Consider the following 27,903-nt stretch of genomic DNA (forward strand, 5'->3'; position numbering starts at 1 on the left):
TGGAAAATTCAACATAACAATACATAATTATTTTTATGAGCTATAGAGAATTAAAGTGCACATCACCACGTAACGCTGGCATATGCTGATCCAAAACTACATCCTGTGGCTTCATATATGCAAATCTCTCTCACTAAGTGTCTCCCCAGCCAAACAATGAATAATAATTAGTTTATAAAAGATTTTATGGGGCCAGGCATTGGCGCACCTGTTTAAGCACACATGTTAACATGCACAAGGACCTGAGTCCAGACCCCAGTCCCCACCTACAGAGGGGAAGCGTCACCTGTGTATAGTAGTACTATAGGTGTCTCTCTTTCTTGCCAGCTCTCAATCTTTTCCTTCTCTCTCTGTCAAAAAAAAATTTTTTTTTTAATGGGAGAAAGAAAAAGAGGAAATAATGGTTGCCGGGAACAGTGGATATATCTTGCAGGCACCAAGCCTCAGCAATAGCCTTTGTGGCAATAATAAAAAAAAAAAGTTAAAGAAAATATTTTATTGCTACCAGGTGAATTCTTCGTGATAGTTAAACTAAAAGATATTTTACATCAAAAAAATCTTATTTTATTTTTTTTTAATTTTTTTAGGGTGTTAGAATAAATTTTTTTATTTCTTTATTGGGGGATTAATGCTTTACATTTGACAGTGAATACAATAGTTTGTACATGCATGATATTTCTCAGTTTTTCACATAACAATACAACCCCCATTAGGTCCTCTGTCATCCTTTTCCAGGACCTGTACTCTTCCCCCCACCCACCCACCCCAGAGTCTTTTACTGTGGTGCAATATACCAACTCCAGTTCAGGTTCTACTTGTGTTTTAATTTTTATAATTTATTTTGGATAGAGACAGACATTGAGAAGGAAGGGGGTGAGAGAGAGAGATGCAACACTGCTTTACAACTCGTGAAGCTCCCCACTGCAGCTGAGGACTAGGGCCTTGAACTTCGGTAATGTATGCTCTGTGACATGTGCCATTACCAGTCCCTCAAACTTTTTTTTTAAAAAAAACCAAGGTATAATTTGTATGTGACATATTAGTTTAAAGCATTCAGCCAAAAAAGTTGATATTTGTATAATTTCACAATAACCACAATAATTCTAGCTAACACAGATCCCCATACATTGTTGTGTTTTTCTTCTGATGAGAAGCTTTAAGATCTATCCTCTTAGTAATTCGCAATATATGATACAGTAATTATTGTCACTGTGCTATAAATTACATCTCTATACCTTACTTGTTTTATAACTATAAATTTGCAGCATTTGATAATATTCTCCCACTCCACCTACCTCTCATCTCTGGCAACCACTAATCCAGTCTCTTTAGCTAGAAGGAATTTGGAAAGGATGCTTTTGTTTTAGAATTCACATATAAATATAACAGTATGCTACCTGTCTTTCTATGTCTGACTTGTCTAACAAAATGCCATCAAGTTTTATCCATGTTGTCACAAATAGCAAGATGACCTTTGCATAACTGAATAATAAAAATTTTATTCCATGTATACACCACTTTTTTGTATCCACTCACTAATCAACAGACATGAAGGTTGTGCTTGTATCTTACTGAATGCCAGTAATAATATAATGAATATGGGCTCAAATATCTTTTCAAGTAGTGGTTTTAGTTACTCTGGATAAAGACACTGGTGGACTTGCTAGATCACATGGTAGCTTGATCTTCAATTTATGTTCATACCAACAGGGTTTCACAGTTCCCTTTTCTCCATATCCTTGTCAGCATTTGCAATTGTCTTTTTGATGGTAGCCATTCTAACAAGCATAAGATTATCTCTCATCGTGACTTTGATCTGCCAGCCCCTCATTACACTGAGCACCTTTTAATAGATCTACCTGTATTCAAAGAAGTTCAGATCCACTATTCAAATTTTGATCAGATTGCTTACTTGCTTCTTATTTTAGTTGTTGTTGTTGTTGTTGTTGTTTATTGAGTTGGAGGAGTTCTTAGAGTCTTCAGTTATCCAACTTTAATCAGATGTATGTCTTGCAATTGTTTTCTCTGATTTAGTATGTTGCCTTCTTATTTCTGGGTGCTCTATTTTGTTCCATTAATCCACGTGTCAATTCTATGATTATAACATGCTATCTTGAATTTTGGCAAAATTAAATTTTTCAATGAAGTCAGTTGTATATCTAAAATAAATAAAATATACTCACTGAAAGAGGGGAAGCTTCACAGTGAGGAAGGTGTCTATCTTTCTCCCTCTCTACCTCTCTATTCCATCTCAGTTATTTTCTGTCTCATTATTAAATGAATAGATAGAAAAGTAAAATATCTATTGTCTCCATTCCCAATTTGCCTGTTCTATATAAAACATTTTTATTTTCTATTTCAGGTAATGAATTTTTATCACAATAAAGACTATGGATATTTAAACAACTACTACAAACAGCAGTAAGTATTATTTTTTAAATTTTACTGGAAGGGGTTTATGTATATCCATTTATACGTTACATGTGTATAGTTTCCCCATTCTGCATAGCAGCTGTCTACTGCATATGTTTATACAGTCCCACCCCACCCCATCAAAGGCTTCAAATACCCTCTTCCCCCCAAACTCCCTATTCCATTCTATTCTCTCTCCCCTCTACTGTTTTCTGGAGTTTATCTATTTTGTTTCCCTGTTCTGATACTGTTTTAGCTTGTTCAGCTAGTTGTGTTCTTAGCTCAGATATTTTAGCTTCCAGCTCTTTAATAATCTTGAGATAATTAGTGTTTTCTTCCAGAGTCTCGTTGGTTGTTTCTGCATTTCTGATGACAATTCCTTCAGATTCTTTACTCACTCCTATGATTATTTCCTTTACTAGTGTTTGGATGTTAACCTCATTATTTTGTGCTTCAAACTTTGGGGGGCTTTTAGGTGGACTCTTGTCCTGGTTCATTTCTCCAATATTTCTTCTTGTTGGTTTAACCATATAAGAAAGTTTACTCCACGTCAACAAAAGCAAGTCCAAAAAACACATGGTCATATCAATAGATGCAGAGAAAGCCTTTGACAAAATCCAACCTCCCTTTATGATCAAAACACTACAAAAAATGGGAATAGATGGAAAGTTCCTCAAAATAGTGGAGTCTATATATAGCAAACCTACAGCCAACATCATACTCAATGGTGAATAACTGGAAGCATTTCCACTCAGATCAGGTACTAGAAAGGGCTGCCTACTATCACCATTACTACTCAACATAGTGTTGGAAGTTCTTGCCATAGCAATCAGGCAGGAGCAAGGAATTATAGGGATATAGGTTGGAAGAGAAGTCAAACTCTCCCTATTTGCAGATGACATGATAGTTAGTATACATGGAGAAACCTAAGGAATCCAGCAAGAAGCTTTTGGAAATCATCAGGCAATACAGTAAGGTGTCAGGCTACAAAATTAACATTCAAAAGTCAGTGGCATTCCTCTATGCAAACACTAAGTTAGAAGAAACTGAAATCCAGAAATCAATTCCTTTTACTATAGCAACAAAAACAATAAAATGTCTAGGAGTAAACCTAACCAAAGAAGTGAAAGACTTGTATACTGAAAATTATGAGTCACTACTCAAGGAAACTGAAAAAGACACAAAGAAGTGGAAAGATATTCGATGTTCATGGGTTGGTAGAATTAACATCATCAAAATGAATATACTACCCAGAGCCATCTACAAATTTAATGCTATCCCCAACAAGATCCCAAGCACATTTTTTAGGAGAATAGAACAAATGTTACAAATGTTGATCTGGAACCAGAAAACACCTAGAATTACCAAAACAATTTTGAGAAAAAAGAACAGAACCGGAGGCATCACACTCCCAGATCTCAAATTGTATTATAGGGCCATTGTCATCAAAACTGCTTGGTACTGGAACATGAAGAGACACACTGACCAGTGGAATAGAATTGCGAGCCCAGAATTGAGGCCCCCACACCTATGGACATCTAATTTTTGACAAAGGTGCCCAGACTATTAAATGGGGAAAGCAGAGTGTCTTCAACAAATGGTGTTGGAAACAATGGGCTGAAACATGCAGAAGAATGAATGAAACTGAACCACTATATTTCACCAAATACAAAAGTAAATTCCAAGTGGATCAAGGACTTGGATGTTAGACCACAAACTATCAGATACTTAGTGGAAAATATTGGCAGAAGTCTTTTCTGCATAAATTTTAAAGACATCTTCAATGAAACAAATCCAATTACAATGAAGACTAAGACAAGCATAAACCTATGGGACTACATAAAATTAAAAAGCTTCTTCACAGGGAGTCAGGCTGTCGCGCAGCAGGTTAAGCGCACATGGCACAAAGCACAAGGACTGGCGTAAGGATCCTGGTTCAAGCCCCAGGCTCACCACCTGCAGGGGGAGTCGCTTCACAGACTGTGAAGCAGGTCTGTAGGTGTCTGTCTTTCTCTCCCTCTCTGTCTTCCCCTCCTCTCTCCATTTCTCTCTGTCCTATCCAACAACGACAACATCAACAACAATAATAACTACAACAATAAAACAACAAGGGCAACGAAAGGGAAAATAAATCATAATGATTTAAAAAAAAATTTTTAAAGATTGCTGCACAGCTAAAGAGACTACTACCCAAACCAAGAGACCCCTCACAGAATGGGAGAAGATCTTTACATACCGTACATCAGACAAGAGTTTAATAACCAACATATATAAATAACTTGCCAAACTCAACAAAGAAACAAATAACCCCATCCAAAAATGGGGGGAGAACATGGACATGGACAGAATATTCACCACAGAAGAGATCCAAAAGGCTGAAAAACACATGAAAACATGAAAAACACATGAAAAAATGCTCCAAGAAATGCAAATCAAGACAGCAACAAGATACAACTTCACTCCTGTGAGAATGTCATACATCAGAAAAGGTAACAGCAGCAAATGCTGGAGAGGGTGTGGGGTCAAAGGAACCCTCCTACACTGCTGGTGGGAATGTCAATTGGTCCAACCTCTGTGGAGAACAGTCTGGAGAACTCTCAGAAGGCTAGAAATGGACCTACCCTATGACCCTGCAATTCCTCTCCTGGGGATATATCCTAAGGAACCCAACATATCCATCCAAAAAAGATCTGTGTACAAATATGTCTTAGCAGCACAATTTGTAATAGCCAAAACCTGGAAGCAACCCAGGTGTCCAACAACAGATGAGTGACTGAGCAAGTTGTGGTCTATATACACAATGGAATACTACTCAGCTGTAAAAAATGGTGACTTCACCGTTTCAGCTGATCTTGGATGGACCTTGAAAAAATCATGTTGAGTGAAATAAGTCAGAAACAGAAGGATGACTATGGGATGATCTCACTCTCAGGCAGAAGTTGAAAAACAAGATCAGAAAAGAAAATACAAGTAGAACCTGAAATGGAGTTGGCATATTGCACCCAAGTAAAAGACTCTGGGTGGGTGGGTGGGGAGAATACAGGTCCATGATGGATGATAAATGACATAGTGGGGGTTGCATTGTTAAATGGGAAACTGGGGAATGTTATGCATGTACAAACTATTGTATTTACTGTTGAATGTAAAACATTAATTCCCCAATAAAGAAATAAATTTAAAAAAATAGGGGGCCGGGTTGAATTTAGGTGGCACACCTGGTTGAATGCATACATTACAGTGCACAAGGACCCAGGTTCAAGCCCCCAATCCTTACCTGCTGGAAAAGTTTCATGTGTGGTGAAGCAGTGCTACGGGTGTTTGCCCGCTTTGCAGGCAGCCTTGGCCTGCCCCATACTTTGTAAGGCAGCAGACTTGACTTCACCACCACCAAAACAAAACTAGAATGGCTCAGGAAACCTTTAGTATAAAACTTCATCTGTGACTCTTAAAATAAGGTAGCACTTAGAAGTTTTCTTAATTTCTGAAGAAAAACAGCCAACTTAGAATTGTACTGTCAAGTATTTGTGTGGTTTTTGTGTTGACTCAACCATTGGGAGGGGGATCACACTATTTTCTTTGTTATATTAAGGTGTCTATTTTTCTCTTTAAAAATATTTTATTTATTTTACTGAGAGATATAGAGAGAGATCAGAGCACCGTGAAGCTCTGCCTTATGGTAGTGCTGGGAATAGAACCTGAGACCTCAGAGCGTCAGGCATGAAAGTTTGTTGCATAACCATTATGTTATCTCTTCAGTCCATAGCTATGTATTTTCTTTTGACCCTTCATAATCAAGGACATTATGTCTTATCTTCCTTTGGATCTTGGCCCATCACAGGACTCAGCATGATATGGTTAAGAAAAACTCACCTCTTAGTCTTATTTCTGTTACAAATAGGAGGGAAACATCTACAGATTATGGCAAATGCAGTGGTTGTGACTTTGTAATACGAGAAGAAACAGAAGTTAGCAGCAGAGGCCCCAACCTGAGAGTATTAAGTGTTCATAAAATAAGAGGGTTGAAAGCTTGATAAACACCCAGTTTTTTTTTCTTTTTTTTTTTATTGGGGAATTAATGTTTTACATTCAACACTAAATACAATAGTTTGTACATGCATAACATTCCCCAGTTTCCCATATAACAATACAACCCCCACTAGGTCCCTACCATCCTTCTTGGACCTGTATTCTCCCCACCCACCCACCCCAGAGTCTTTTACTTTGGTGTGATATGGCAATTCCATTTCAGGTTCTACTTGTGTTTTCTTTTTTTTTTCTCTCTCTCTCTCTCTTTTTTTTAATTGGGGAATTAATGTTTTACATTCAACAGTAAATACAATAGTTTGTACATGCATAACATGCCCCAGTTTCCCATATAGCAATACAACCCCCACTAGGTCCTCTGTCATCCTTCTTAGACCTGTATTCTCCCGACCCAAACACCCCAGTCTTTTACTTTGGTGCGATACAAAAATTCCATTTCAGATTCAACTTGTGTTTTCTTTTCTGATCTTGTTTTTCAACTTCTGCCTGAGAGTGAGATTATCCCATATTCATCCTTCTGTTTCTGACTTATTTCACTCAACATGATTTTTTCAAGGTCCATCCAAGATCAGCTGAAACGGTGAAGTCACCATTTTTTACAGCTGAGTAGTATTCCATTGTGTATATAGACCACAACTTGCTCAGTCACTCATCTGTTGTTGGACACCTGGGTTGCTTCCAGGTTTTGGCTATTACAAATTGTGCTGCCAAGAACATATTTGTCTACAGATCTTTTTGGATGGATGTGTTGGGTTCCTTAGGATATATCCCCAGGAGAGGAATTGCAGGGTCATAGGGTAGGTCCATTTCTAGCCTTCTGAGAGTTCTCCAGACTGTTCTCCACAGAGGTTGGACCAATTGACATTCCCACCAGCAGTGTAGGAGGGTTCCTTTGACCCCACACCCTCTCCAGCATTTGCTGCTGTTACCTTTTCTGATGTATGACATTCTCACAGGAGTGAAGTTGTATCTTGTTGCTGTCTTGATTTGCATTTCTCTGACAATCAGAGACTTAGAGCATTTTTTCATGTGTTTTTCGGCCTTTTGGATCTCTTCCGTGGTGAATATTCTGTCCATGTCCTCCCCCCATTTTTGGATGGGGTCATTTGTTATCTTGTGGTTGAGTTTGGCAAGCTCTTTATATATGTTGGTTATTAAACTCTTGTCTGATGTATGGCATGTAAAGATCTTCTCCCATTCTGTGAGGGGCCTCTTGGTGTGGGTAGTGGTTTCTTTTGCTGTGAAGAAGCTTTTTAATTTGATGTAGTTCCATAGGTTTATGCTTGTCTTGGTCTTCATTGTAATTGGATTCATTTCATTGAAGATGTCTTTAAAATGTATGTGGAAAAGAGTTCTGCCAGTATTTTCCACTAAGTATCTGATAGTTTGTGGTCTAACATCCAAGTCCTTGATCCACTTGGAATTTACTTTTGTATTTGGTGAAATACAGTGATTCAGTTTCATTCTTCTGCATGTTTCCACCCATTGTTTCCAACACCATTTGTTGAAGAGACTCTGCTTTCCCCATGTAATAGTCTGGGCCCCTTTGTCAAAGATTAGATGTCCATAGGTGTGGGGCCTCAATTCTGGGCTCGCAATTCTATTCCACTGGTCAGTGTGTCTATTCATGTTCCAGTACCAAGCAGTTTTGATGACAATGGCCCTATAATACAATTTGAGATCTGGGAATGTGATGCCTCCGGTTCTGTTCTTTTTTCTCAAGATTGTTTTAGCAGTTCTAGGTCTTTTCTGGTTCCAGATCAACATTTGTAACATTTGTTCTATTCTCCTAAAAAATGTGCTTGGGATCTTGATGGAGATAGCATTAAATTTGTAGATGGCTCTGAGTAGTATATTCATTTTGATGATGTTAATTCTACCAACCCATGAACATCGAATATCTTTCCACTTCTTTGTGTCTTTTTCAGTTTCCTTGAGTAGTGACTCATAATTTTCAGTATACAAGTCTTTCACTTCTTTGGTTAGGTTTACTCCTAGACATTTTATTGTTTTTGTTGCTATAGTAAAAGGAATTGATTTCTGGATTTCAGTTTCTTCTAACTTAGTGTTTGCATAGAGGAATGCCACTGACTTTTGAATGTTAATTTTGTAGCCTGACACCTTACTGTATTGCCTGATGATTTCCAAAAGCTTCTTGCTGGATTCCTTAGGTTTCTCCATGTATACTAACTATCATGTCATCAGCAAATAGGGAGAGTTTGACTTCTTCTCTTCCAACCTGTATCCCTATAATTCCTTGCTCCTGCCTGATTGCTATGGCAAGAACTTCCAACACTATGTTGAGTAGTAATGGTGATAGTGGGCAGCCCTTTCTAGTACCTGATCTGAGTGGAAATGCTTCCAGTTTTTCACCATTGAGTATGATGTTGGCTGTAGGTTTGCTATATATAGACTCCACTATCTTCAGGAATTTTCCATCTATTCCCATTTTTTGTAGTGTTTTGATCATAAAGGGATGTTGTATTTTGTCAAAGGCTTTCTCTGCATCTATTGATATGACCATGTGGTTTTTGGTCTTGCTTTTGTTGATGTGGTGGATCACATTAATTGATTTACGTATATTAAACCAACCTTGCATGCCTGGGATAAACCCCACTTGGTCATGATGAACAATCTTTTTAATATACTGCTGTAACCGGTTGGCTAGAATTTGGTCAGTAGTTTAGCATCTATGTTTATCAGAGATATTGGTCTGTAGTTTTCTTTTTTGGTTGTGTCCCTGTCTGCATTTGGTATCAGAGTGATGTTAGCTTCATAGAAGCTGGCAGGGAGTATTCCAGTATCTTCAATCTTCTGGAAGACTTTTAAAAGTAAAGGTATTTGTTCTTCTTTGAAGGTTTTGTAGAATTCATTTGTAAAACCATCTGGTCCAGGACTTTTGGGGAGATTTTTGATAACTGTTTCAATTTCATTAGCTGTGAAGGGCCTGTTCATGTTATCCACTTCCTCTTTTACTTAGTTTTGGAAGTTAGTAGTTATCTAGGAAATCATCCATTTCTTCCAGGTTCTCTAGCTTGGTGGCATACAGTTGTTCATAGAAGCCTCGCATGATATGTTGAATTTCGGCGGTGTCTGTTGTGATAGCTCCTCTTTCATTTAGTATCCAATTTATTTGGGTCTTCTCCCTTTTTTGTTTTGTGAGTCTGGCTAAAGGTTTGTCGATTTTGTTCACTCTTTCAAAGAACCAACATTTACTTTCATTGATCTTTTCTTATTCTCAATGTTATTTATTTCTGCCCTAACTTTAGTGATTTCTGTTCTTCTGGTTGCTTTAGGGTTCCTTTGTTGTTCTTCTTCTAAGTCTTTAAGATGTGCAATCAGGCTGTTTATTTGTGCTTTTTCTTATTTCCTAATGTGTGCTTGTATAGCAATGAACTTCCCTCTTAGGACTGCCTTATCTGTGTCCCAAATATTTTGATAGCTTGTGTCTTCATTTTCATTGAAGTCTTGAAACATTTTGATTTCTTCCTTGATTTCCTCTTTGACCCAGAGGTTTTTAAGAAGTGTACTGTTGAGCTTCCACATTTTGGGACTATTACTAATCTTTTGTTGATTGTTAAGTGTTAGTTTAATTCACTGTGGTCTGAGAAGAAGCTTGGGATGATTTCAATGCTCTTGAATTTGCTGATGCTGTCTTTGTGGCCTAACATGTGGTATGTCCTTGAGAATGACCCATGTGGATTTGAGTAAAATGTGTATTCCAGTTTCTTGGGATGAACAGCTCTGAAAATGTCCAATAGTTCTAGTTTATCTATCTCTTCATTTAGCTCCCTCATGTCTTTATTGATTTTCTGCCTGGATGATCTGTCAAGTTGAGAAAGTGGGGTGTTGAAGTCCCCTACTATAATTGTGTTGCTGTTAATATATTGCTGTAGCTCTTTCAGTAGAAGTTTGATGTATTTAGATGGCCTCACATTGGGTGCATAGATGTTAATAATTGTTAAGTCCTCTTGATTGAACCTCTGAGCATTAAGTAGTGTCCATTCCTATCTTTTTTAATCTTATCTATTTTAAAGTCTATCATATTAGATATGATAATAGCTGCTCCTGCCCTTTTTTGTGGGCCATTGGCTTGTATGATAGTTTTCCATCCTTTCACTTTAAGTCTGTGTTTGTCTTGGTGAGTTAGGTGGGTTTCCTGTAGACAGCATATTGTTGGGTTGTATTTTCTGATCCATATTCCTACTCTGTGTCTTTTAATAGGTGAATTCAGGCCCCTGACATTTACTGATATCAAAGATTGAAGATATTTTAATGCCATTCTTGTAGAGTTTTAGAGTGTTCTGATATATGTCCTATTTATGATGGTCTGACTGTTTATAGAAGACCTTCCAGAACTTCTTTCAGGGCAGGCTTGGTGATAGTTGATTCCTTCAACTATTGCTTGTCTGAGAAGGTTTTGATGCCTCCATCTAGTCTGAATGACAGTCTAGCAAGATATAGTATTCTTGGTTGAAAGCCTTTCTCATTGAGCACTTGATAGATATCTTGCCCTTCTCTTCTGGCCTGTAGTGTTTGTGTGGAGAAGTCTGCTGCTAATATTGTGGGTTTTCCTCTGTAGGTGACTCTTTGTTTTTCTCTTGCAGCCTTCAGGGTCCTTTATCCTTATTCCTTTCCATTTTAAGTATGCTGTGTCTTGGTGTCTTTAAGTCTGAGTTAATTCTGTTTGGGACCCTCTGGGCTTCTTGAACCTTTATGTCTTTGATGTTGTCTATACTAGAGAAGTTTTCAGCTATTATGGCCTGAATAATGCTTTCTTCCTCTCCCTCTCTTTCTTCCTCTGCTAAGCCAATAATGCATATATTGTTTCTTTTGAAGTCATCTCATAGGTCTCTGTTGTTGTTTTCAGCATCTCTTAATCTCTTTTTGAGGTCTCTTACTTCTTTTTTAGTTGTCTCTAATTCATCCTTGATCTTCAGCCTCATTGATTCTATTCTCAGCCTCTGTCTTCAGCCTCATTGATTCTATTCTCTCTGCCCTCTACTGTTTTCTGGAGTTTATCTATTTTGTTTCCCTTTTCTGATACTGTTTTAGCTTATTCAGCTAGTTGTGTTCTTAGCTCAGCTATTTCAGCTTTCAGCTCTCTAATAACCTTGAGATAGTTAGCGTTTTCTTCCAGAGTCTCATTTGTTGTTCCTGTATTTCTGATTAGAATTCTTTCAAATTCTTTACTCACTCCTGTGATTATTTCCTTAGCTAATGTTTAGATGTTGAACTCATTATTTTGTGCTTCACCCTTTGGGGGGCTTTTAGCTGGACTGTTGTCCTGGTTCGTTTCTCCAATATTTCTTTTATTTGGTTTACCCATTTTATATAGTATGTTATGAGCTCCCTCTCTTAGTACTTTTCAAATTACTGATCACTATTTCCTGGATTGACTTGTTTCTAAGTAAGGTAATTAAAGGGTTCACAGTGGTGAAAGTTAACAGTTGTTTCAATAGTATTTTAATTCCTGAGTTGGAGCTCAGTGACTTAAAAGCCTCTTTTTTTTTTTTTCTTCTCTGTAGGCTATGGGAGCCTGAGGGCTTCTAACTATAAGTAGGCTTCTTAATCTTTGACTCCTAACCAAGAGATAAGGCAGGGTGTGGCAGAGATAGTCCGGTGGTTATGCAAAGAGACTTTCACAGCCCCACAGTTATGCCTCCGAGGTATAGGTCTTCTCCTGAATTTCTTGGTTAGATCTCTGTCCCCTGGTGTCCCCCCCTGCCACTGCTCCAGATTTTGAGGGCAGTAGCAATGGAGATTCAGAGTTGCACTTGGTGAGTCTCAGGGGAGTCCTCTCCTCCCTTCAGCTGTCCCCTTGTTGGTAGAACAGACTGGAGGTGGTGTCTCAACTGACAGGCCATCGGACTGTTACCAGCCACTTAGTCTCTCCCTAGGCTCCTCTCTGTCACCAGCCACATGTGTTTGCACTCATCAGTAATTTGGTGGGTTCCTGTGGTCATTCTAGTCCCGTCTTGTTTCAGTCCCAGGTGGTCTCCTTTGGTATTCCTAGTTGATCCGGGAGAGGAGAGGAGAGAAACAGATCTGCTGTTGCTCACAGCCCTGCCTCCGGAAGTCTCCGATAAACACCCATTTCTGTTTCTTACTGTACTGATGCCTTCCTGGCCCAAATATGGAATTGTATGGGGTAGCAATGACTTTAAAGTGTGACCACAATGCACAGCTGCCTTAGCTGATGCAGATAGCTGTCCACCCCCCCCCCCCCAGATTGCTATAATTCTCAGTGGATGACAAATGGCCCTTCACATCATGTACCTACTCTTCAGAAGGGCAGAGTCAAACCTCTCTCCTTTTTGATTCTACAGTCACCTGTGTTTGTTGTTTCTCCTAGACGTAATACCATGGGGCTTGTGTTGCTTCATATTAAGCCTAGTGAACATGCAAAATCATGTCCAAAGTCCCTGAGGGTAAGTGGCCTGGGTAGAAGGGGGGAAAATGTATTTCCATAAATGCATGAGTAGAAAATTAAATGCATGTAGTCTCCCTGGGTAGCACCAATCCCCTAATAATTAGCAGTACTTGTGAATGTTTCATTCCAGAGTTATTTTTACTCTGGAAACCAAAGATTAGATTTCTGCCTTCCATAAATTAGCCTCTAAATGAGATTATTTGTGCATTTATCTAAAATAAGATGTATAGACCCATGCGCAGATATAAGACTGTTAGTTTTAAGGAAAAATGAAGTTAAGTAAAGGAAAACTGAAATTGACAACAACCAGAGTTGGGTATGGTTTGTCTGAGAAGACTTCCAGTCATGTTCCTAACTGTCCTACATTTAATTTAACAAAACAAATCATTTCCTCATTCAGATAACTTATTGCAAGCGCACTGTATTTCTATGTTTTCTGCCTGTGTACTAGGTAACAGGATTTAAAATGCCATAGGAGTAAATATAAGCTCACATAAGAGAATGTGTGTAGTGGCCAGGCAGTGGTAGAGCACACATGTTACCATGTGCAAGGGCCTGGGTTCAAACCCCCATTCCCAACAGCAGAGGTGTAGTTTCATGAGTAGTGGGACAGTTGCTGCAGGCATCTGTATCTCTGTGTCACCCTCTATCAAAAAAATAAATAAGAGTGGTCCAGGAGGTGGAGCAGTGGCTAAGGCACTAGACTTTCAAGCATGAGGTCCTGAATTCAATCCCAGCAGCACATGTACCAGAGTGATATCTGGTTCTTTCTCTCCTCCTATCTTTCTCATTAATTAGTAAATAAAATCTTAAAAATAAATAAGAGAGTGGTGGAAAACCTGGTTAAGCGCACATGTTACCATGTACAAGGACTAGGGTTCAAAGCCTCCACTTCCATCTGTAGATGGGGACACTTCATGGGAGGTGAAGTAGCTCTGCAGATATCTATCTTTTATCTCTCACCTTCTGTCTCCCCATTCCCTCTCAATTTCTCTCTGTCCTATCAAATAAAATAGAAAGAAAAGAAGGTAAAATTAAAAAGAGGAAAAAATAACTGCTGGGAAAAGTAGATTTATAGTGGTGGTACCCAGCCCCAGAGATAACCCTGGTGACAAAAGAAAACTGAAAGAAAGAAAGAAAGAAAGAAAGAAAGAAAGAAAGAAAGAAAGAAAGAAAACAAAGTAAAAGAAAAAAGAAAATAGGGGGAGGGGAACAGCCACCAAGAGCACTGGAGTCATCATGCAGGTACCAAGCCCTTGTGATGAACTTCATGGCAAAAAAAAAAAGGTGTTTGGGGAGGAGGGGGGAGAAAATGTGGGACACTGGAGAAGTAGTGCAGCCTGATTGTATACCTATATGTATGCTTAAGGCCACAGAGATTATAGATTTGCTCTCCTGCACTATGTGAGACCAGTGCTCTGGTCTCTCTCATTAGCTCACATGTAAGAGACAATATGGGACACACAAGTTATCTAACAGAAAGAGGGAGCAATTTTGCTTAGGAAGGAAAAGGTTCAAAGAAGGTGATGCATACACTGGCTGTTGAAAAATAGACGTGAAACCAGCAGATATAACTGGAATTCCAAGCCAAGAGAAATGTGAAAGCCCAACAATCTGAAAATTACACTGGGTGCCCAAATCTTAGGAAGTTTGACAAATTTTTCAGCACTACCATTTGCCATGAGTCTTTATTTCACACTGAGGAATGCCTCTGCTTTTAATTCTTCCACAGCCTAACATCCAATAAACATATCCCATGCCATCAAAATAGCTTACTTGGATACTGCGCTGCTTTGCCATGTGCTAGACCCAAGTTCAAACCCTACTCCCACCACATTGAAGGAAGCTTTGCTGCTATGGTTTCTTTCACTCTTTCTGCCTGTTAGCCTTCTCTGTCTATACATACATACACACATACATATCCTGAACACCTTCTCTCTGCCAGATGTAACACAGTGAGGAATGCTTATGTAAAGAACACACTATGTTGGGAGTCTAGTGGCAGCACAGCGGGTTAAGTGCACATGGCGCAAAGCATAAGGACTGGCTTAAGGATCCCGGTTTGAGCCCCCGGCTCCCCACCTGCAGGGGAGTCGCTTCACAGGCGGTGAAACAGGTCTGCAAGTGTCTATCTTTCTCTCCCCCTCTTTGTCTTCCCTTCCTCTCTCGGTTTCTCTCTGTCCTATCTTAACAACGATGACATCAATAACAACGACAATAATAACTACAACAACAATAAAAAAGGTCAACAATAGGGAAAATAAATAAATATCAAAAAATTTAAATAAAAAAAGAACACACTGTGAAATATGACATGGTCCTTGCTCTTCAAGATCCCACACAAAGGATCCTTATTTCCACCAGGGCAAATCTCCATGGATTTAGAAGAAACCCTGAACTTGGGCACTGCTAGCATATGTTGCTTCTCCAGGAAAATGTCAAAGGTGTTTGCTCCTTTGTCTGCCTTCCCTGACAGCTGCCAAAGTTTATATTTTCTTTCTTCATTTGCTGGACAGCTCCACACTATTCCATTCAAGACACCTTCTGAAGCACTATAGTTGCCCCCAAATATTTCCCTAGATAATCAATGGATTTGTTTGGGATCTTTATCCTACCCACCCAACGCAACCCAACCCAGGCATTGCAAAAGCAAGTTAATCTGACCTGAGTTCAGATTTAGGTGCTACCACTTAAGGCATTTGAGCAAGCTACCAAATGTTCTGACTCTCAGCTGCCTCATTCATAAAGGGGAAATGTAATGTATATTTCACCAAGTTTATCTACTCTGTTAACGGTATTATATGAGACAGTTTTGGGTCAGGAGACAGGTCAACTTGTAGAAGACACATTTCACTAGCTTGAGAACCTGAATTTGAGTCTTTGGGACCCCCCCCACACACACACACACACAGAGGAGCAGCATCCAAAAGGAAATTTATGTATCAGTATTACAGTAGTGGGAACCCCCAGGAAGCAGGCTTATTTATGTTTCCATACTCTATATCTACAATTCTTATTCAAGGTCCACCTGCAGGTCAATTTAGTTTTCATCCTAGCCATGGTTGGTTGTGGATGCTGAGGCTAAGGATGATTCTTGTCAATACAACCTGGAAGACAAAGGATGTAACAAGTTCATCCTGACTATAAAGGTTGACTTCTTTCTTTCTTTTACCTATTTTTTTTATTGCTGTGAGGTTATTGCTGGAACTCGACGCCAACATGATGCGTCCACTGCTCCTGGCTGCTCCCACCCACCCCCTAGTTTTTCTTTCTTTTGATAGAGATGGAATGCAGTTGAGAGGGAAAAGGGAGACAGAGAAAGGGAGAGAAAGAGACACCTGCAATATTACTCCGGTGCTTGTGAGCCCCCTTCTCCAACACACACAACTGGGTGCTAGAGGCTTGAACCTGGGTTCTTGTGCATGGTAATGTGTGCTGCACGGGGTTGTGCTGCTGCCCAACTCTGACCATAAAAGATTTAAGAACATCTGTCAACTATCCATGGACAATTTAATAAAAAAAAAAAAAAAAAAAGGAAGAGCAGACTTATGTTTCTGAATGCACTTGATGGGAATACAAAGAGTCAATGATAACTGACAGGAAGTACTGTGGATAGAGAAGGTCTGTGGGTCTGGTCAGGAGGTTCAGAAAGTAAAATCTGCAAAACCTGGCTGTGCAGCACACCTTTCAAATGGAGCCTATAGGTTTTTGGTTTAGCAGGAACAGCTCTAAATCCTTTAAGCTTGACTGGGCACCACTCTCTAACCCTATCCTTGAATCCCCAGTTCCTTCTGAGGTAAGGCGTATATATTTTTGGTTTCGTTTCTGTTTCTGGTTTGCCTAGTAGATCCATGCAGCCCACATGACATGTTTAAGACAGAATGCAAATGCCTCAATCCCACTTGGAAAGCTGGTAGGGGTGTATTATACCAAAACAAAGAACTCTGGGAAAGAAGGGGAAGGAAAAAAGTGAAAAGGGCTTGGAGCCCTGGTGTATGAAGGTAGAGAAGGACCTAAAACTGGAGGTGAGAGGATTCTGCAGATACCTACCATTGAGAGATGAGAAATCATATCCATGGGTCAACAGCTATACTATAAGCCATTAACCACCCCCCCCCCAATCAAATGATTTTGAAAGAAAAAAAATACCAAAGAGAGAGAGAGAAAGGGAGGCTTGGGGAGAGAGTGGTGAGTTCCAATGAGTAAAGCTGACCTGGAAACAGAAATAAACTAGCCATTCCAATCAAGGAAAAACCAGGACCCTGGGTAAAAAGTCCCATGACTACCCAGATCTGTTCTAGAAATCTCCCAACTAAGTTAGGTTGCTAGCTTGAAATAGAGACATGACTGTAGAGGTCCTGGGAGAAATGTGGTTACAGCTGTTTTTAATCACAAATTTTAAAAGGTCTTAATTGGGCTAGGAGACAGATCCTCAAGTGTCTTAACATGGGTGAGGCCCTGCTAAGCATCATGTGAGAGCACCATCGACAGCAATGGATGTGTCCACCATGGACAGCTCCATATGTGGTGGAATGGTGCTGTGGTGTCTTATCTTCTCTGTGTCTCCCTGCTCTTCCTACCTTTCTCCTTCTTTGTCTGAATAAAAATGAAACGGAATTGGGCCTGGTGTCCCAGTAGTATTGAGTAGTACTGTACATGTGCAAAGTTCTGCATTTATTCTCTGTCTGTGCATATAGGGAAATTGCTTTTAACCATAATCATATTTTAAGAGATCATGTGCATCAGTACATTGAACTCACCACTTAAATCATTTCTTTCTAGGTGTTCCAAATAGCAGTTGGCTGTGATCCTGCAAAATACCTTTCTGTTAGGGGGCAAGTACATTTTCATTTGACCTGTCTTTTAACATTTAAAAGCCATGGCAGACTAAATAGTAATTACCCATGACAATGCTAGTCTAACAACTGACGTGTGTGTAATGAAACCCAAACCTGAATTTACACTGGTGTTCGAAACTTGCATTGAAAATTCCAAATTGATTTTCTTTAATGTTTTGCTAAGCTGAATGTTACAACTGAATCGTATTAATGGGGGGGAAATCACCTCTTTCTCCATGACCAGTGTTATTTTCTACCCAGTCCCTTAATCAAATCTACTTTGATTTTTTTCACCCTCACCTCAGTTTTTCAGTCTACAGCACATCCCCCCACCAAATGAAAATAAAAGCATATTTATTTTTTCTTTTTTATTTACTTTTAATTTTTTATTGAAGAATTCATGGTTTACAATACAGTTTTTTTTCCCTCACCATTCCTGTCACAAAGGTCTGTGTCCTCATCCCCACCCCCCATAAATAACCGCTGTAGCTCTCCCACAGTTTTAGACTTAGGTTGATATTTTTTTCCACATTTTTATGTTCAGTTTTCTATATTTTACATATAAGCAAAACTATTCTGTAGTTATCCTTTACCTCTTTACTTGCTTCACTAAGTATAATCTTCTCCAATTCCATCCAATGTATGTCAAAGGACACAATATCTTCCTTTTTATTGCTGAGTAATACTCTACCGAGTAAATATCCCGTAAGTTTTTTATCCAGTCATCTGCTGAAGGACGTTTTGGCTGTTTCCATATTTTTGCTATTATGAATAAAACTGCTAAACGGGGGGGGGTCATATATCCCTTCGAATCAGTATTATTATATCTTTTTTATTATTTCTTTATTAGGGGATTAATGGTTTACAGTCAGCAATGAAATATAACAGTTTGTACATAACATTTTCACATAACAATACAACTCCCACTAAGTCCTCTGCCATCATGTTCCAGGACCTGAATCCTCCCCTTCACCTCAGACTTTTACTTTGGTGCAATACACAACTCCAGTCCAAGTTCTGTGTTATGTTTTCCCTTCTTATCTTGTTTTTCAATTTCTGAGTGAGATTATCCCATATTCATCCTTTTGCTTTAGACATCTCATTTAACATGATTTCTTCAAGCTTCATTCAAGATGGGGTAAAGAAGATGAATTTACCATTTTTAATAGCTAAGTATTATTCCATTGTGTATATAGACCACCACTTACTCAGCCACTCATCTGTTGTTGGACACCTAGGTTTCTTCCAGCTTTGAGCTATTACAAATTGTGCTGCTATAAACATAAGTATACACAAATCTTTTTGGATGGGCATTTTGGTTCCTTAGGATATATCCCCAGGAAAGGAATTGCAGGGTCATAGGGCAGATCATTTCTGGTCTTCTGAGAGTGTTCCAGACTGCTCTCCACAGGGATTGGACCAACTGACATTCTCACCAGCAGTGCAGGGAGGGTTCCTTTGACCCCATAACCTCTCCAGCATTTGTTGCTGCTACCTTTTCTGATGTATGACATTCTCACAGGAGTGAAGTGATATCTCATCATTGTCTTTATTCACATTTTTCTGACAGTCAATATTCTATTCATACCTTCTCCCCATTTTTGGATAGAGTCATTTGTTTTCTTGTTGCTGAGTTTTGTGAGCTCTTCATATATTTTGGTTATTGGCCTCTTGTCTGATGTAAGCCAGTGTAAAGATCAGTTCCTATTCTGTGGGATTCTCTTAGTTTGGGTGGTGGTTCTTTTGCTGTGCATAAGCTTTTTAATTTGATGTAGTCCCATTGCTTTATTTTTGTTATAGTCTTCTAAAATAAAATGACTGAATTTATTTCATTGAAGATGTCTTTAAGATTTATATAGAAAAGAGTTCTGCCAATATTTTCCTCTAAGTATCTGAGAGTTTCTAGTCTAACAGCCAGGTCCTTGATCCATTTGGAATTTACTTTTGTGTTTGGTGAAATATGGTGGTTCAGTTTCATTCTTCTGCATGTTTCAACTCAATTTTTTTGATACCATTTGTTGAAGAGACTCTCCTCTCCTTTTCCCATTTAATCGTCTGGGCACCTTTGTCGAAGATTAGATGTCCATAGGTGTGTGGGCTTACTTCTGGGCTCAGTTCTATTCCACTGGGCAGTGTGTCTATTCATGTTCCAGTACCAAGCAGTTTTGATTACAGTGGCCCTATAATACAGTTTGAGACCTGGGATTGTGATGCCTTGAGTTCTGTTCTTTCTTCCCAAGACAGTTTTGGCAATTCTATGTCTTTTCTGGTTTCAGATAAACATTTGTAGCTTTTGTTCTATTCTCCTAAAAAAATTTTGATTAGTCTCTTGATCAGGACTGCATTAAATTTGTATATGGTTCTGGGTAGTATATTCATTTTGATGATGTTAATTCTTCCAACCCATGAACATAGAATATCTTTCCACTTCTTTGTGTCCTTTTCAATTTTCTTGAACACTCACTTCTTTTGTTAGGTTTATTCCTAGATATTTTATTGTTTTTGTTGCTATAGTAAAAGGAGTTGATTTCTGGATTTCTTCTTCTGACTTAGTATTTGCATAGAGAAATTCCACTAATTATTATATGTTAATTTTATAGCCTGATACCTTACTATATTGCCTAATAATTTCTAAAATCTTCCTGTTAGACTCTTTAAGTATTTCTATGTATACTATTATGTCATCTGCAAATGACCTCTTCTCTTCCAGTCTGTATCCCTTTAATTCCTTGTTCCTGCCTGATTGCTATGACAAGAACTTTCAACACTTAAGTTGAATAGTAATGGTGATAGTGGGCAGCCCTATCTGGTACCTTATCGGAGGGGGAACGCTTCCAGTTTTTCACCATTGAATATGAAGTTGGCTGTAGGTTTGCTATATATGGACTCTACTATCTTCAGGAATTTTTCATCTATTCCCATTTTTTGTAGTGTTTTGATCATAAAGGGATGTTGTATTTTGTCAAAGGCTTTCTCTGCATCTATTGATATGACCATGTGGTTTTTGGTCTTGCTTTTGTTGATGTGGTGGATCACATTGATTGATGTACGTATATTAAACCAACCTTGCATCCCTGGGATAAATCCCACTTGGTCATGATGAACAATCTTTTTAATATACTGCTGTATCCAGTTGGAGTGAATTTTGTTCAATATTTTAGCATCTATGTACATCAGAGATATCAGTCTGTAGTTTTCTTTTTTTGTTGTATCCCTTGTTATATCTTTTGTGTAAATGCCTAGGATTAGAATTGCTGGATCATAAAGTATTTCCATTTGTATTTGCTTAAGGATTCTATTCTCTATAATGGCTGCACCAATTTGTACTCCCACGAGCAGTGTAGTAGAGCTCCTCTTTCTCTACATCCTCTTCAACACTTATAATGAAGCCCATTCTCACAGATGTGAGGTAGAATCTCAATGTAGTTTTAATTTGCATTTTTCTAATGATGCATGAATTGGAGAATTTCCGAATATGCCTGTGGACCATGTGTATCTCTTTTTTAGAGAACTGTCTATTCATATCTTCTGCCCACTTTTTTTATTGGGTTGTTCTTTTTCTTTTTGTTGAGTTGTATGAGTTCTTTATAGATTTTTCATATCAACAACTTGTCTCAAGTGTAGTGTGCAAGTATCTTTTCCCATTTTCTGGATTTCCTGTTTATCCTTATGGAGTTTTCTTTTGATCTGTAGAAGCTTTTTAATCTGAAATAGTCCCATTTGTTCATTCTTGTTGTAGTTTCCCTTACCCATGGAGTGGAGTCTCTAAAATATGTCTTTAATGTTAAGATCCTGAAATTTTTCACCAGTGTATTTTATAGTTTCGGGTCTAATATCCAGATCTTTGATCCATTATGAGTTAATTTTGGAGAAGTTCAAGTTGTGTGGCCTAAGATTCACCAGAGGAGACCTATGGAGTCTAAAAAACCTTTTTTTAATTCATTTATTCCCTTTTGTTGCCCTTGTTTTGTTGTTGTAGTTATTATTGTTGTTATTGATGTCATCGTTGTTGAAGAGGACAGAGAGAAATGGAGAGAGGAGGGGAAAACAGAGAGGGGGAGAAAACACTTGTGAAGTGACTCCCCTGCAGGTGGGGATAAAGAACTTCTGACAGGAAAGTTGCCAATGAAGGAGAGCATCTCGTGGTTTCTAATTTGGGTTTAGGATGGAAAGTAGCCTAGATTTCCAATAATCAATATAGCAGTCACTAGGGCATCTTCTGAATTGTACTGGAAATAGTAATAAATAAATAAATAAAATGACCAGGTAAATTATTTAAACTACAACAAAATCTTACTGTTTCACAAACTATGATAGTATTATATCTATGTGAAGCCTGACTATAAATCATGTGAATCCTTAAAATAGCCTTTTCCCTACATGACTGAACCTCTCATAGCAATTAAAAATCTGTGTTTTTTAAATTAAGCATAATGAAATAGTCCAAATAAAATTTATATTCTTTTTGACAGATTGTCTATGACTTCTTTACATATACCAAATAATATACCAAATCAGTACATTTCGAATTCTAGTATCTTTTTTTTCAAGTGTGAAACTGCATTTTTAGAATAGCTTTGTTGGAGACCACAAGATAGCTCACCGAGTAGAATTCATACCTTGTTATGTACAAGTCCCGAGTTTGAGTTCCAGCATCAAATGGAAACACCACAGCTAGCATCAAAGGAGCTCAATGTACGATGGAGCAGTGCTCTGGTGCCTCTCTAGCTCTCCCTATTTCTTCTAACTATTTTTAAAATTGTATTGATTGATTGATTGATTGAGACACAGAGGGGGGAGGGGAGAGAGAGAGAGAAGGAGAGAGAAAGAGAGACACCTACAGCACTGTTTCACCATTCATGAAGTATCCCCCTGGAGGTGGGGACAGAGGGAGGTAGGTGTTGAACTGGGGTCCTTGTGCATTGCAATACATGCACTCTACCTGATGTGTGACTGTCTGGCCCCCTCCCTCTTTATTCTCTCTCTCTCTCTCTCTCTCTCTCACTAAAAAGTAATGAAGAAGTTGAATCTGAAAGGTCATTCAGTGACATTCCACATGTGTGAAGGCCTTAGTTCATCATCTAGAACTGCATACATGAACATGTTGGGTGAGGTATCAAACCCAGAGATTCTTTTTTTTTTTTTAAGAATTTATTTATTTATTCATGAGAAATGATAGTAGAGAGAAAAAGAACCAGACATCACTCTGGTACATGTGCTTCTGGGGATTGAACTTGGGACCTCATGCTTGAGAGTTCAAAGCCTTATCCAATGTGCCACGTCCCGGACCACTGTTATTTTTTTAATATCTATTTATTTATTCTCTTTTGTTGACCTTTTTTATTGTTGTAGTTATTATTGTTGTCATCGTTGTTGAAATGGAGAGAGGAGTGGAAGACAGAGAGGGGGAGAGAAAGACAGACACCTGCAGACCTGCTTCACCGCCTGTGAAGCGAATCCCCTGCAGGTGGGGAGCCGGGGGCTCGAACCAGAATCCTTATGCCGGTCCTTGCGCTTTGTGCCACCTGCACTTAACCCACTGCGCTACCACCCAACTCCCAAGCCCAGAGATTCTAATTCACTAGATGATGATACTGTGACATTCCAAATTTGAGAACTACTGATTTAAATGATCCAATACTTGTACAGGCATACAGGGTGGTAGATGATATTACAACTTCATTTTGTTTTTGTTTTGTAGGTATAAAAGAGATGGATGTCTTCAGCATGATTTTTATTACATTATTAAAAAGTAAGAAATATTTGTATCATGAGCACTGCTTTTTATCAATGCAATAGTAGTAATTTAGAATCTGTAGTGTTATTCTTACTAGCATCAATCTTTTATAATATGTATAGTCTATGGGCTGGTGAAATGAAAGTATGCTGTTTTGCCATGTACACACTCTAATTCAAGCTCATCTCAGGCTCCCACCACATTGAAGGAAGCTTTGGTGCTGTGGTTTAGTTTATTCTCTCTCTGTCTCTTTCTCTCTATCCAAAAAATTCAATAATATAGGGCAGTGGTAGAGAGCATAATGGTTATGCAAAGAGACTCTTCATGCCTGAGGCTTCAAAGTCCCAGACTCAAGCCCCTGTACAACCCTATGCCAGAGCTGATCAGTGCTCTGGTAAAATATATATCAGTAACAATAGTAATATCTGTATATGCTACAAATCTATCTCTAGGCATTAATTTTGCAACAGCTCACAATTTTTTTCCCTTTTTTTAATATTTATTTATTTTCTCTTTTGTTGCCCTTGATTTTTATTGTTGTTGTAGTTATTGTTGTTGTTATTGATGTCGTCATTGTTAGATAGGACAGAGAGAAATGGAGAGAGGAGGGGAAGACAGAGAGGGGGAGAGAAAGATAGACATCTGCAGACCTGCTTCACCGCTTGTGAAGCGACTCCCCGCAGGTGGGTTTTTTTGTTGTTTTTTTAATGAGAGCACTGCTCAGCTCTAGCTTATGGTGGTGCAGGGGATTGAACCTGAGACTTTGGAGAAACTCACAAATTGTAACAAGTACTTTACACATAGTGAAAATATTTCTAGATTTATAATAAGATATCTTCTCTGAACCCTTTACGATATGTTGTTTAATCTCCAGATACTTTGGGAGTATTCTGTAGTTATTTCTATCTCTTTTAACTTTTGTGATGCCTCCCTATTCAGACAAAATAGTGATTTTTAATTTTTAAACTAATAGAGGAATAATAAGTAATGAACGATATATTTTACAGGGAATACCTGAGAAATAAAACATCTACAAACTTGGTAAGAAAACTTTAATCATTGTCAATGGGCAATATATTGAAAATAAATGAGGGGCCAGGTGGTGGTGCACATGGTTGAGCGCACACTTTACAGTGAGCAAGGACCCAGGTTGGAGCTCCTGGCCCCCACCTGCAGGGGGAAAGCTTCACAAGTGGTGAAGCAGTGCTACAGGTGTCTCTCTGTCTCTCTCCCTCTCTATCACCCCCTTCCCTCTCAATTTCTGACTGTCTCTATCCAACAAATAAATATAAAAATTTTTTTTAAAAAAAAGAATGGTAAAAAAAAAGAAAATAAATGAAAACAACAACAAAAAATTTTTAAAAACTGAAGCAAGCAAACTATTTCTAAGACTTGTGAGAACTATAGTGGTTATCTTTGGGAGGTGGAAGGGTAAGAACACAGAACTCTGCTGGTGGGTGTGGTATGGAACTATATACTGTAATCTTGTTACCTGTTAATCACAAATTTAAAAAATAAATGAAATGAATCATTTTCTCTTCTAGAGGGCAAAATACATGTGGGATGAGTATGGCTGCCCACTGAAATTTAATATCAAAGAGAATTTTCAGCCTATACTTGAATTGTAAGTATATTCTTACAAATAATTCTGACTTAACTTTGCAAGTTTCACAATAGAAGTAGAAAACAAAGTTGGTTGCTCATGTTTGCAAGAAGAAATGCTTTTGAACACCTAGTATATAACATAGGTTTTCATTAATGTACAGCCCAAGATCCCTGTGTACTGAAAGGCAGTACAGCTCAGAAACTGAGCCATAAGATAGTTGAACCTCACGGCCAAGTGGTGGTGCACCTGGTTGAGCACACACGTAACAGTTTGCAGGGACCCAGGTCAGGCCCCTGGTCCCCACCTGCAGGGGGAAAGCTTCATAAGTGGTGAAACAGGGCTGCAGGTGTCTCTCTGTCTCTCTCCCTCTCTATCTCCCCTTCCCCTCTCAATTTCTCTCTGTCTCTATCTGATAATGAAATAAATAAAATAGTTTTAAAAGCCTTTATTTTAAAAAAAGGGAGTTGGGCGGTAGCGTAGCGGGCTAAGTGCAGATGGCACAAAGCGCAAGGACCACCGTAAGGATCCCGGTTCCAGCCCCCAGCTCCCCACCCGCAAGGGATTCGCTTCAGAAGCGGTGAAGCAGGTCTGCAGGTGTATTTCTCTCCCCCTCTCTGTCTTCCCCTCCCCTCTCCATTTCTCTCTGTCCTATCCAATGACGACAACATCAGTAACAACAACAATAACTACAACAATAAAACAAGGGCAACAAAAGGGAATAAATAAATATTTTTAAAGTCCTTTTTTAAAAAATAGTTGAGACTACAGGATGGAGGCACTCTCTTATCCCTTGCTGTCTCCCTCTCCTTACATTCCCACTTTTCCCAGATGACCTGTGACTTTTCTTTCCAAGGAACACTAATAACAGAAAGCTTACAAGGGAAGGAATTAGCTACATAGTACATTGAGGGTGGGGGCCAGAAGGAGACGCACCTTGTTAAGCACTCACATAGTACACTGAGGACTCTTCAAAAATATCCCCCTAACTTCAGCTTTGTATAAATAATATTTTATGATAAAAATGTGATTAAAGGAGTCAGGCAGTAGCGCAGCAGGTTAAGCGCACATGGTGCAAATCGCAAGTACTGGCATAAGAATCTTGGTTCGAACCCCCAGCTCCCCACCTGCAGGAGAGTCGCTTCAAAGGTAGTGAAGCAGGTCTGCAGGTGTCTCTCTTTCTCTCCCCCTCTCTGTCTTCCCCTCCTCTCTCCATTTCTCTCTGTCCTATCCAACAACGACAATAATAACTACAACAATAAAACAACAAGGGCAACAAAAGGGAAAATAAATAAATAAATATTTAAATGTGATTAAAATGCTAAAGGAAAGAGTTTTTCTGTGGCTTTTTATTTATTGGTTTTGTTTCTCTGACTATATTCTGGATTTATAATCACAAAAGCAATATAAAAGTAACAAAATCTGAAACACAGAGAAGATAAATAATCCAAATTTCTAACTATCTTGCTATGATAAACAAGAGTTGTGAGTAGTCATTTGTGTACATGTTTGGACACCAGCGTAGATCTCTTGTTAGGATAAATTACTGGAAGTGTTATTCTTTTTAAGCTACAGATAAATTCTGATATTTCACAGGATAGCTAGACTTAAAGTAATGAACAAGATGAACAAGATTCTCTAATTTCTTCTTCTCCTTTTTTTTCCCCCAATTGTAATATCTCTTAATTGAAGAAATGTTAGTTTACAAATGTCTTGCTGTCACAAGGATACATTCCCTCAAGACAAATATCAGTATATTTCACCCTCAATCAAACCATCATTTTATTCCATCATAGGGACAGTTAATACAGTGGGTCATGCAGAACAGTCACACAAGATTAAAAACACCATTTCTAGTGGATCAGCAGAGTTTCCTCTTACCTAACTCCAAACAAAGAACTGCCCTAGAGGAGTTACAAGTTGTAAGAAAGGTGGCTAGTGGTTTTCAGTTTTCCAGGTTAATATGTGGTATCTTAATAAAAATAAGTCATGCTTACATAAACAAGTGTTTCTGTCAAATGTTCTCAATTGATTATATAAAATACAAAGATATAAACCCAGAACTCATAGGTAATGCAATTTATCCTATTGCCCACTAGATGGCACTGTAGTATATTGCTTTTATGCTTGTTGACCGATATCTGTAAGGATTCAATTAAATTTGTTTTCATTTAGAGCCTAGGGAAAGAGCTCACTTGAACAGTGTGTTGCTTTGCCGTGTGTCTGACCCAGATTCAAGCCCAGCCCTCACCACACTGAAGACAGTTCCAGTGCTATGGTGTCTTTCAATCTCTGTCTCTAAAAAAAAAAAAGAAACTTTTTTTTTCTTTTATAAAGACAAAAGGCAGAGAGATTTATGGGGTTTTCTAAGACAGAGAGAGAAGAAGATAGAGCAAGCCCAGAACACTGTTCCAATACATAGAGTGTTAAGGATGGAACCCAGGGCTTCACATACAAGACCTGTGCTCTACCTGCTGAGCCACCTCCCCAGCCACTCTCATGCCACTTTCAAGCAACACCTCCACTCTAAAAACAAAAATGAACAATACAAAGGGAAAGAAAAAAAGAAAACGAAAGAAAAGAAACAAGGAAAAGTAAGAATAGACAAGTATGAAAATAAGCTGTCAACTATAAATTCTAGAGATAGTGGGAAGAGAGAGAGATGGAAAGAGGAGAGAGACACGGAGAGAAGGAAGAATCTACTAAGACTTCTACAAGATAAGTCACAAACAAGTGCTAGTGAATGAAAAAGAAAGAGAAAAAAAGCAGTGAAAGGAAAGAGATTTTTCAGATCAGCTTTAAGGAAAGAAAAAGAGAAGTAGAGAAAGGGGGGGCA

The 27,903-nt window shown here is 38.5% G+C and overlaps 1 protein-coding gene across 1 annotated transcript in view; it reads left to right on the top strand.

Moving 5' to 3' along the window:
- The window catches only part of CATSPERE (catsper channel auxiliary subunit epsilon), a 129,922-nt gene that overhangs the window by 80,376 nt on the left and 21,643 nt on the right, over positions 1–27,903 (top strand). The window contains exons 12-17 of the mRNA XM_007534920.2: positions 2,363–2,421; positions 12,812–12,887; positions 17,672–17,724; positions 23,429–23,479; positions 24,472–24,505; positions 25,009–25,088. Of these exons, the coding sequence (XP_007534982.2) occupies positions 2,363–2,421; positions 12,812–12,887; positions 17,672–17,724; positions 23,429–23,479; positions 24,472–24,505; positions 25,009–25,088 (353 nt within the window). The remainder of the gene's footprint in view (positions 1–2,362; positions 2,422–12,811; positions 12,888–17,671; positions 17,725–23,428; positions 23,480–24,471; positions 24,506–25,008; positions 25,089–27,903) is intronic.

Source organism: Erinaceus europaeus, chromosome 6, assembly GCF_950295315.1.
Source record: "Erinaceus europaeus chromosome 6, mEriEur2.1, whole genome shotgun sequence".
In the NCBI taxonomy this organism is placed as follows: Eukaryota; Metazoa; Chordata; class Mammalia; order Eulipotyphla; family Erinaceidae; genus Erinaceus; species Erinaceus europaeus.